Here is a 12,442-nt window from a genome sequence, read left to right as displayed (position 1 = left end):
AATAAAGATTCTCTTAGTTTAAATAAATTACCAAATTAAATAAATATACTCTTAGTTTAAATAAGGTGCTAAATTCAACAACTTGGAAACAACATAAAGTACTCTATTCAATAAATAAGAAATTACAACCCAAAGTGATTGGAAAATTATGGGCTCTGATTAAAAACAAATTCCCTAGTCCCTCGTGAATGGAAAATCATCACCTAACCAATTTTTGTGCTAGGACCATCTCCTCTTGTGATGCTAGTACAATCTTCTCTTGCTCTCACTTCTCTTGCACACCTCCTATGCACCACGTCCGCTTTCTCCGAGTTTAAAAAATATTTAGAATTCGGAGACATCGCCTCTACATACTCCTTCATAATGTCATGATCTTGTTGAGCCATTCTTTCTTCTTTAAGCTCTTCCCTTTCTTGCCTAAGTAGCTCTCTTTCTCTCTCATTAGCTTGAAATAATCTCTCAGCAGCTGCAACTTTTGCCTCCTCTCTAGCCTTATCAGCCTCAAATTTAGCCATTTCACGCAACAAAGTCAATTCACATTGGCAATCAAGTTCTTCCATATATTTTGCATAATCATTCTTGGAAGCACTCGTTTTTCTCTTTGAAGTCTTCTTACCTTGAGGCATAATTGGATAACAAGTCGACCCCGACCCTTGTTTAAGGGTTGCTTCCAGCACTTGTTATGTGTCGCTTTCATGAACATGCGAGTCATGATCGAGCGTAAAGTGTAGAAGGGTGCTGTTCATGACAACTTCTGAACCGACAAGCACAACTCTGAATTTAGGACAATTTTGACAATATTCCAACATTCCCACCGATGAATGATTTGTTTTTGTTTTTGGTCTTGGCATTATACCAAGTTTGTGTTGGAAGTGTCTGCACAATGCGGGAAAAGAAATAATTATAATCAAAGTAGCTAATGTAAATTTGGGTATAGTACAAACAAATAAATAATATATTGTTACCTAATCCGCGAAATTTTCCCCACTTCAAATATTACTACTAGTTTGTGCCAAGGCATCTTTCCAATAACTAAACGATTGGCTGAGTATTCTCCAACGACTGGACATCGATTCTTTCGTTCTTTTCCAACCAATTTTCTCAAGAAAAAAGGTATGAATAAGACTCCACATTTCTCACAACTGCATCTCATTACCCGTAATCGGATCATGAGTAACTTCAACCCAGATAGAACACAACGTAACATCTTCAATAAGCGTCCTATTCGTACCTGCATCATTAGTCATTTTTTGGAAACCAATTGGATTGAAACTTTGAGAAAAAGATTGGAATGTGGTTGAAAGTATTTGAGAAAATATGAAATTGTGGTGTAAGGTAGAAGATAATGTAAGGGGGCGTTTGTTGCGCCGGACTATCTCGGACTGGATTAGCTTCAAGGACTAAGCTGGACTAGCTTAGACTAGACTAAACTGGACTAACTTAGTGAAGCGTTTGGTGCAGTATTGGACTAAGAAGCTGGGTAATAACAAATTCTAATATTATATTATTTAATATATAAATTATTAATATTTTATTATGATCTTATATTTTCCTACCATTTCCGTCCCACTCTTTTCCTCTTCTCTCATCGTCCTAACCTCTCCTTCTTTTTTTCCTCTTAGACCTCTCAATTCATGTCTCTTTCTCATTCCTGGTCAAACTCCTTATTGATTCCAGTCTCTATTTCTCTGTCCTCCCTCCCTCTCTAACTATACGTTGTTCGAATGGAACCTCACGGCTCCAATTTTCCCGACGAGTTGTAGGTTTCCCGATGTGTTTTCCGGCCAACCCTAGTTAAATTGGATGAAGTTAGCACCGCCAAAAAATTCATCACCATCCCTGGACCGAGATCTTAGCTTTGAATGCTCGAATCTGTCATGGATTTGAAGAAGCCCAAACAGGCCGAGACTTCCAGGCCATTTTCCGGCCACATTCGACCACATTTTGGCCTCGATTCAGGTAAAATCGTAATCTTGTCACTCCCAGCTTCAATTTGGTATATTTTATATGAAAGTTGGTTGTGAAATGGATCTGAAAGAGAGTCGGAAAGTTAATGATTGATCTAGGTGACCGGAGATGATGAGGAGTCTGTCGGGAGTGGTCTTGAGCATGATGAGGATGAGAAAGAGAGGATAGTCTTAGCTAGTCCCATGGTTATTGGGGGGTCTCGCTAAGACCTCTTAGTGAAGGGTTTTGTCCATGCTAGTCCCCTTTAGTCTTATTAATGTTAGTCCCAGCATGGAACAAACACAGTATTGGACTAATAGCTAGTCCAGTCCAGTCCAGTCCAACTTAGTGAGGGCAAACAAACGCCCCCTAAAGGTATTTATAGAAAAGTAAAATCAATTTTTTTTTTAATTTTTAATTTTTTTTTCTTCAGATTTTTATTAATTTTTAACATTTTTAATTAATTTTTAATTAACTTCATTAATCTCTGCCGTTGGATTTAAAAATTTTGAAATCCAACCCTTCAGATTATGCCATGTGGCACAACGGTAAAATATCTTTTTTTTTCTTTTTTCTTTTTTTTTTAATTTTTAAAGGCGAATAACGTGGACCGTTGATCTGAAATCCAATGGCTGATATTGTGCCACATCATCTAGTTGTTTATGGGAGGTTTGATTTTTTTTTTTTTTTTTAACTATTGGAAATCCAATGGTCCAAAAAAAGTATCCGTTGAAATCCAATGGACGAGAATGTGCCACGTGGCCCAGGAAACGGCAACATTTCAGACCTCTGGATCGCAGGCCCCACCGACTGAAAAGCTGTCGGTGACGCGCTCCCATGCCCACGTGTGCGACACGTGCCTAACGCAAATTTTTTTATAATGTGGCTGACGTCATCCTAACGTCAGCTTGGCATCACCTGGCCTCAAGCGCTCGAGCCTGCAATTCGAGCCCGCCCTCTCACTCAGGCACCCTCAGCCCAATCGCCCGCATGGGCTGGAGCAAGGAGCTAGGGCTATTGGGTAGGAAATTCAGCCCGTCCACCGGGCTATTGCATACGGTGGAGTTGCTCTAACCTTGCCTCTATGAAATAATGCGTAGATCAATATCGTCACATTGTCATGCAACGTGATTAACTTAGGTTTATAATGTAATTGGCATGTCGCTACCTTGTTTTATTTGTTTTAAAAGAGCCGAGTAATATGAGTTAATTATAGTCATGATCCCTAAACCAATACCAAAGTTTCACAACGATTCCTCCATTCAACTATTAAATGTTGTTACTATATTTTGTCATGTGCTGCACTTTAGTCCTTCGTCACCTCCTTCAATTTTTCCATTGGTCAACTCGCGTATTTCATCTTGCATTGATCTAACTGCCCATGAATTGACTATTTATGAAAGTTTAAGGAGGTACTTAGGCTTTAAGGGTAAAATCAACGAAATAGAACCAGCCTTAAGTTTGTAATACTCATTACTCATTAGTCATTAATTTACTAATAATTTTATTGATTAAAATAACAAGCCTAGGCTGCAGCATCCAATCATTCAAAATATACACATTGATCTGATAACACGGTCTCCTAACAAATTCAATGATTCATTTCATCGGATTATCAAAAGAGAATAATGGAATTAAATGAAGTGCATAAGGTCAAAGGGGTAAGGGACAACAGCATTCAGCTTTTAGCTTAGCATGCAAGTGATCCTTCTTTAACGGGGAAGCAAGCTAGTGTCGACTAAGGATTCCAATATTGGTCATTCGGTCACTGATTGCACTGTATGTAGCACCGGATTCCTGGCATTTTCAAAACCAGGGAATAAGCTTGTGTTGACTAAGGAATTCAGAAATCAGATACATAATTTCGCAGTTTTGTAACAAAACATTAGTAGACTTTACTTACCGAGACTGTTCGGGTGGATCATGATACCGCGACTGTTCGGGTGGATCAGGAGAGTCGAGATTGTGTGCCAATCTAGTGGGCATCTAACCCGTCTTTCTAAATCTTGACACGAAATTCTAAAATATAGTTCAACCATTCGAGTTGAATGGTGGGCCCCTGATCAAGCTTTTGCGTCACTACAAATGTTCTTAATTTTGAACAACTTTTTCATTTGCTTAGAACACAATCACATGATATTATTACTCCACTCATATCTTCCTCCTATACTACCACATGCCAGTACTGCTATAAATACCTTCCACACCCTCCATTTTTCTCTTCAAGTCTAGCTTCTTCTTTAGTTCCTTCATTTTTGGGAGTAGCATTACAACTTCAGCAACCACCATGGAGTATAAAGTCGAATCAACAGAAACTCTGAGGTTATCTTTCTCTCTCACTCTCTCTCAACACATACAGAAATATCACTGCATTCACATTTCTTTCAGCTTAATTAAGTTGTAACTTGTAAGTAATTTTTCGATTAATCATGGATGATTAGTATATAAACTAATGAGAATGACATATATGCGATGATTAATCAGGCACAAGTGTGCAGCATGCTATCAACAATTCAATAGAATCGAGCACTTAGTGGAGCACATGAGAACCTCATACCACTCAGCTCATGAACCCATGTGTGGAATTTGTAAGCAGCATTACAGATATTTTGAATCTCTCAGGGAGCATCTTATACGTAACTAAAACAAATTATGCAGATCAACTGAGCGTAGCCAAGTTGACTATAAACTGTGTTTTCCTCTTTCTGCATCCAAGTTCAAATCCTTCTCTCCATAGCTTAAATTAATTTAGCATAAAGTACACTCGTATACAGAAAACAGTTATTAATTACATAAATTAATATCCCAAATTTCTTTTGCAAATATTAATTCTATTATTTCTATTTTCAGGGCCATTGCCAAAACAAGAATGCAGAAATATATTCAGCACCAGAGGATGCAAAATTTGCTTAGCCATCCTCGAAAGCCCGTATGCTCTTAGGGTTCACCAGGACAGATGCCAACTCTCCGGTGGCAATGCTGTATTAATCCACACATACTACCTTATTGATCATGACCTTTTTGCCCAAACCCTATTTGCTATAAATTTAAATTCATTCCGTATAATACATATCAGGGATTACTTGGTCGCTTTGCTAATCTGGGCATTCGTGACAATACTGAAAGTGGTAGCACAAGAGGCACTCAAGTTGTTGCACTTGCTTGCAAAATGGTTGGTGGAGGCAGCGATGGCTCCCTGGATCTCTGCGCAAATGTCTGCCTCACTGATGAATATGACAACATCATCTTTCAGTCTTATGTCAAGCCACTGATTCCAGTCACAAACTATAGGTATATATGCATTTATATGAAGAATTGTACTAACTAATATGTAATGTATGTAGCGTATATATGTAGGGGGGTGCTTTCAGGGGCTATTATTTATTTCTGACTGTCGGATGAAACAAAACAAAAGACGAAGATATTGTGAAAATTGTACTTCCTAAAATAAAGATGTCATTACTTTAAGAAAATATGGTCATAATTTCGGAGTGTGATTTAGCGATTGAAGGTTCATTTTTATATACATGACCGATCATTTTGCTTTATACTTGTATATATACAGGTATGAAACTACTGGTATTCGCCCTGAATACTTGAGGGATGCAATCCCTTTGAGGCAAGTGCAAAAGAAGATCCAAGACTTCCTCTGCAATGGGGAACCAATGTGGAAGATTCGACTCCGAAGTGGAAGAGCTAGGATTCTTGTGGGCCACGGTTTGTATCATGACCTTGACTCTCTGCAGGTTGAATATCCAAAGTAATGATTAGGTAATTCAACTTATTTTTCTTTCATCCAAACAAAAAAAATCCATTTTATAAAGTCATCAGACTCTCTTCGATCAATAAAAAGAAAATAAAAGACAGCGAAGTGTACAATGACTATTTTAAAGTACTAATTAACAATTATCTATATATATTTATAAAAATATAGGATCACATATATACACATACAACTATCCATTGCGAATTTCAATTGTAATTCTAGTTCTAAACGTGACTGACTGTGTATAGGGATACTGCAAAATATCCTCCATTGATGAAATCAAGCAAGCTCAGCAACTCCCTCAAGTATCTCACACAAGCATATCTTGGGCAAGTACCCAACCCTACTATTAGTTCCCTATATATATAAATATAAATTCTAGCTACATATTAGTACTAATGCAATTTTACTTATAATCTATATAGGTATGACATTCAAACAGGCATTCAAGATCCTTATGAGGATTGTGTTGCAACAATGAAGATCTACAAGAGAATGAGATCCCAAGTTCACAAAGTAGACGCATACCGGCTCGCTTCTGACACTCAAAACAGGAATAACTTCACGGCGTGCCGCCAAAATGAGCTTGAGAAGATGAGCCCAGATCAAATGATGGAAATCTCAAGGTCTGATTACTACTGCTGGTGCCTGGACTCTTATAGTGGCTGAAAGTGAAAGGAGGCACCTAGGGATAGACAATGGTTATGGTAGACGGATAACCGCGGTTATTTACCTATAACTGTTTATGCTCATACCAGCATAACTGTTTACCCGTTGGTTAATTGCCTAAACAGTTATACTCATACCCATAACGGTTTATAAACGGTTAGCCATACCCATAACCGCATACTCATTTTACCGTAACTGTTTAATACTCGTTTGCCCATTTACCCTTTTTAACCCGTTTATCTTTTTTTTTTTTTTTTTTTTTTTTTTTTTACCATTACCCCTTTTTCACCCGTCAGGTTTTTTAACAACTTGAAAATTATAATTTTTTTTTTAACAATTAAATACCGTTATAAGTACATTCATCATACATTTCCATATTTTAATTTTTTAAGTCCTTATATCATTCCAATAATTGAAATAATAGTTTACAGACGATATTGTTAACTGTTACCAATGAAGGTAATATAATATTTGCTAAGTATTATTGGGTTACAAAAATTGTTTCGAAGACATTTCAGTCAATTTCACGGTTACCCGCAAGGAATTTAAATTAATTTGGCGAATTCATTGCGGATGAGAATCATCATTCCTGTAGCAGTATTATTGAGAGAAGGACCGATGAATTCCTTGCTAATTTATTGGGTGCTAAGTATTATTGGACCGAGAACATGGTTTGTGTTAATTTTACATATATAAAATAAGTGGGTAAACGGTTACCCGTTTATAACCACGGTTAATACCCATAACCATCCATTTAAATTTCACGGGTAAACGGTTATACCCATAACCGTTTATTTATCTAAACAATTACCCATAACCGTAATCGTGAAGTTTAAATGGACAAGTAACCGCGGTTACCTATAACTACGGGTATTTTGCCCATCCCTAGGGGCACCTCTATAGAACAATTAAGGAGATTAGTACTAGATGAGCAATAGTAATACTATCTAGTTATATTTAATAATTAATCATAACTTTGAGAGTAATATTTGGAAATAAATACATGATCGTGTATGCAAGCATTTATGAATAATGATAAATTTTTATCGAAGAATATATGTAAACCAAATTGTTGTACTAGCGTGATACCATGTTTATATATAAGACGCACAAATATTATCACATGATTGATTTTCTTATTTTTAAAACAAGGGATATTCTATAATAAAGAAAAAAAATTAGAGGATTTGAATTTGGGACGCAATAGCTTAGTTTGTTAGAGCAGCCCTTCCGGGTTTTATAAAAACTTCTATTTGGTTCTAAGTAGCGCATAGATTAAGAGCACTTCTACCGGGGGTGGGATAGGCCGGCACACAGCCAAAAAAATGGCCCGGCACCTAGGGAAGTCTCTCCCAGCAGATTGCCTGGCACCCAACCCAAGCTGGTCTCCAGGTCAGCCCAAAATCGACAGAGCCATGGCCTAGCCTACATGACGTCATCCAACTTTTTTTTTTTTTTTTTTTTTTTTGCACTAGAGAAGGAGTTATTGTGGAGGCTGAGGAGCGGAGCTGGTCGAGGCGCGATTTGGTTACCACACCCATCATTTACCGGCCATCAGAGGTTCTGAACCGCAAGTTTTCAGTCATGACCAGTTCGCCGAAAGCGAGATTGTACCATTCCGCGGCAGTCCTGGTACCTGACGGTAGGATTTTGGTCGGCGGAAGCAATCTGTATATTTACAACAACTTCACTGGCATCGAGTACCCAACTGATCTGAGCCTGGAGGCGTTTTCACCGCCGTATTTATCGAAGGAGTACGACCCGATTCAGCAGAGGTTAGCTGCGATATAAGAGGTTTTCGGGTACCTGCAGTTGATTTCTGTCGAGATATTGGTGCCAGAGTTTTTGTCGGTGAGGGTTTCATACCTTGACCTTGAGGTGGAGGCATGTGCAAAGCAGATGTAGCAGTCGGACAAAGGAGAAAGAGACCGAGAGACTGAGCCAAGTGAGAGAGAGAAAGAAACCGAGAGAGAGAGAGAAACCGAGTTAGAAAATAGAAGTCAAATTATTAATTTTATAATAAAAATTAATAATATTTTAATAAAATTGACTAGGCTATTTAGGCCATCTCCAACCGACAGCTGGCCAGAGGACTCATTTCCAAGATATTAATATTTTAATGAACAGTATAGGGCCATATTTGCCTTCATCTCCAACCGAAGGCCAAACATAATTTATTATTTAAATTTAAAAACTACAACAACTTAAATTTAAGAACTACAACTTATATTTAAAAACTACAACTTAAATTTAAAAACGACAAATTAAATTTAAAAACTACAAATTAAATTTAAAAACAACATTAACTTAAATTTAAAAACTACAACAACTTAAATTTAATATCCATGATCAACATCATTTTCATCATCCGCCATTGTAGGAGTATAGTTAGAGGTAAGCAACTGCCGCCGAGACATAATTTCCTTTTTTTTTCTATCAAAATAGGCCTTACTCATTGGAGTGTAATTCGAAGTGTTCATTTCCATCTTCTTATCATCTATCTCTTTTTATATTTGTTTGGCCAGTTATTCATGCCTACACTTTCTTTCTTCCGCCTCAAGGGCATTTTCTCCACCATTAATTGCAATGAGGCCGCCACTTCATGTTGAGCGGCGGAATCATCATTTGCCTTACCCTTTTCCTTCAACCTTCGCGCCTTGTTTCGTCCCATAGCCCTAGGTATGGAACCTTCACTTGAAAACAGATTTTCTACCCTTGTTTGTTGAATGGTAGGAGATCCATCTTCATCCATATCTGCAGCTGAGGATGTAGTTCCAAACACCGACGTAGGAGCTCTACGTTGAGGTGGATCTTCAAATAACACCCACCCTTTACAAATTTCTCAACAACCGTGAAACTGAAAAGGTTTTGAGCTGCCCTTCATATACAATTCCTCCGCTTGGCGTACCTAGAAAATATAATTACAAAAATTAAAGGAAATTAATTCATGAAATTAAATGTACTATAATTAAATATTACAAAAATTAAAGGAAATTAATTTATGAAATTAAATGTAATATAATTAAACATTTAAAATAAACTGTGAAAACACTAACTTCGTCTTAGTAATTGGAGCCGCTTTCATGTCTACTTGCGGCTGCTAATAGTGCTTGATGCCATGTATTCAAACTTGGATGAAGATGTTTCTTCCATCTTGAAGAACAACTCTCATGGTTTCAGGTATTCGGTGAAATGGTGCATTTGTAGAACTCTAAATATTTTTTGGACACACGACTCCAAACACCTTCACTTGTTTGAGAAATCCCCCTCACACTATATTTCGAGACCCATCTGTAAGCCCTGCAAAGAGCTTCGTCTTCTTTTCGGGTCCAAGCCCTACCTTTCATTGTAGATGAGGCCATTTTTATTGAAAAAATTGAAGGAAATATTGAAGGAAATTATTGAAAATTTGAAAGAAATATTGCAGATGAAGTGAAGAATTGAAAGAGCTTCACCATATTTATAGAAGAAAAAAAAGGTTTAAATTCAAAAAAAAAAAAATTAAATAAATAAATAAAGCAGTCAGCTTGCCGTTGTATTAAAAAAATTTCATACTATTCGTATCGGTTATAACTGACACTATTGCAATTCAAATTCCTATTCATGTTAGTTATAATCGACACGAATAGTAATTAATCAAAAATATTCCTGTCTAGCCGTAATATTTAAATCACTATTCATGTTGGTTATAACCGACACTATTGAAATAATCTAAATTATTCCTATCGGTTGTAACCGATAGGAAATCCGACACATTTAAAAAAATTCTGGCCAGCCCGAGGCTAGCTGGCTGGCTGGCTGGAAAGGGCCTGCCCTCTAGCCCTTTGACCCTTTCAGATTCTGTGGGGCCCACGAGCCCTCTAGCCTAGCCCTCGTATGGAGACGATTTTTGCGCTATTTTCGGCCCTCTGGTCCTCTGGACCCTTCGGTTGGAGATGACCTTAGTTTTAGTGGTGGAGATGCATTTGGCCTATTACTGTTCATTGAGATTTATCACTGTTTATTGAGTGGATAAATGCATTGGGTGTTGGCGTATTTGTGTTAGGGGTAGAACTGTTCTAAAGATAAACATTGTAATCTCCATGTTCCACCTTGCAACATCACACATTGGAGATGCTTTTACAACTCATGATTTTCAGAATTTTGATCGAGCTTTAAGCTTCTACTGACAACTAATCTAAATTGCATGAAGAAAAAATTCAAACTCGAGTGCATAAGTGAGCATATCTGCTTTATTACAAGTCATTTTGGTTAAAACAACCAGCAGATTAACAAATATGCATCAAACACAAACTGATTGCCTGCCTGAGCTTGTACACTCCCTCTCATGGGATGGGAGACACAACCACCTTTCCGGTGGCTCTAGAGGTTTCAAGGTAGGCAAATGCTTCAACCATCTTCGAAAATGGTGCTTAATCTTCCCACCCTCCAAAGTAAGGCTTCAGTTTCTCCAAGAATGCCCCAGTTGAAGCTCAAACCTACGCTTACTCAAGTTGACTAGAGCAACGTGCTTTCCATTCTACACTCAACTTTGAATTTTCTATCTGTAGTTATTAGATTATAGTATCGCTTGAATAAAAAGAAATTTCCATATAGAATTTGAGCTATATAGTATGAGGACATTGGATTGAGAAATAAGATCAACATTCTACCTGAATAACTTGTGTTCCGACTCCTCCAGCGCCTCCCAAAATAAGGATGGAGTTACCGGCAGAAAACTCAGTTCTTTCGAGACCTTCGTACTGTCTCGATAGCCAGGAGCAGGCTAGCAGCTTCAGCAAAACTCAGATTTGGGGCTTGTGAGCTAATGTGCTTCATCCCTCACCTTAAACTTGGACACTTGGCTTCCTACTTTCACCACCACACCAGCAACTCGTACCCTGGAACTAGGCTTGGCAATTCCTGACACGACCCGATAACCCGACACGACACGACACGAAATTAACAGGTGTTCGGGTCGACACGATAACGAATCGAGTCGTTATCGGGTAACCCGATAAGTACCTGTTAAGATAACGAGTTGATTCGGGTATACACGTGGGTAACACGATACACGATAAGAAGAATATTATTTTTATAATTTTATAACCCTAAAAAAATACTGTAATAATTATATACATTAATTTAACAATTTTATACCCCTAAAAACTATAATAAATAAATAAATAAATATATATATATATATTAAATTAACTATAAAGTCTATAATAATTATAATAATTATATATACTATAATAATTATACCTCCAAAATATTAACTATCTATAATAATTATATATATATATATATATATATATATTAAATTTTGAATTAAATTTTATAAAAACTATAATAATTATTAATTAATATGCATGATGCATTCATTGATTTGATTCCATTTCATTCTTGCCGCCCTTTTTGAAGAAAAAGGGAGGAAAAATGAAAATGATAAGAAAAGTTGAAATGGAAACAAAAAAGTGAGGGAATGAGGGAAAGATGCTAGAGGGAAAAGTGAAAATTATAAGAAAAGTTGAAAATGAAACAAAAAAGGGAGGGAAAAATGAAAATTAATAGAAGTGGTGAGAAATTTTTTTTTTTTTTTTTTAAGTTATTAACTTTTTATCATACATATGACATATCTCACTATTTTTATAATGACACACGTGATCTACTACTTCGTGTACCAGTCAATTATACGTACAAAATAAATAGATTTAAATATACTTAATAAATATACACACACACACACACCCCATTGGAACTTGATGGGATACAATTTATCCGAAACTAATTTCAACGATCTCAACCGTCAAACTTGTTTGTATATGCTTTGAGATCACATCAGCAAAAAATCGCAAAAAACAAACATTCAGAGATCAAATAACTGGACAAAGCTTTTCGATGGTTATAAACGAAAAATCATGATTTAACGGTTATTTTAACTTCGATTTTGATGATTTTTTATAGCTACACTCCTTGACCCTATATGAATACAATGAATGAATTTGATCTTCAATTTAAAATATTTACACAAGTGGATACCACAAAATCTTATGTTATACTTGATGAAAATATAAATAA

At 36.6% G+C, this 12,442-nt stretch overlaps 1 protein-coding gene across 1 annotated transcript; it reads left to right on the top strand.

The window, feature by feature from the left end:
* The first annotated feature begins 4,234 nt into the window (after window positions 1–4,234).
* LOC137742831 (RNA exonuclease 4-like) lies at window positions 4,235–6,382 on the top strand. The gene is made up of 7 exons (XM_068482781.1): window positions 4,235–4,269; window positions 4,432–4,583; window positions 4,798–4,928; window positions 5,024–5,238; window positions 5,513–5,710; window positions 5,953–6,042; window positions 6,139–6,382. Exons 1-7 carry the CDS (start codon window positions 4,235–4,237, stop codon window positions 6,380–6,382), a joined length of 1,065 nt encoding a protein of 354 aa, XP_068338882.1.
* The last annotated feature ends 6,060 nt before the right edge of the window (window positions 6,383–12,442 follow it).

Source organism: Pyrus communis, chromosome 8, assembly GCF_963583255.1.
Source record: "Pyrus communis chromosome 8, drPyrComm1.1, whole genome shotgun sequence".
In the NCBI taxonomy this organism is placed as follows: domain Eukaryota; kingdom Viridiplantae; phylum Streptophyta; class Magnoliopsida; order Rosales; family Rosaceae; genus Pyrus; species Pyrus communis.
Note: the sequence above shows the minus strand (reverse complement) of the source record. Positions and strands in the feature narration are given on the sequence as shown.

Excerpts from the sequence above, each read along its gene's own strand:
- LOC137742831 (XM_068482781.1), top strand. The coding sequence starts at position 4,235 with ATGGAGTATAAAGTCGAATCAACAGAAACTCTGAG. Across the intron at positions 4,929-5,023 it reads AACTCTCCGGTGGCAATGCT|GGATTACTTGGTCGCTTTGC; the intron begins GTATTAATCCAC and ends AATACATATCAG. Across the intron at positions 6,043-6,138 it reads CTCACACAAGCATATCTTGG|GTATGACATTCAAACAGGCA; the intron begins GCAAGTACCCAA and ends TAATCTATATAG.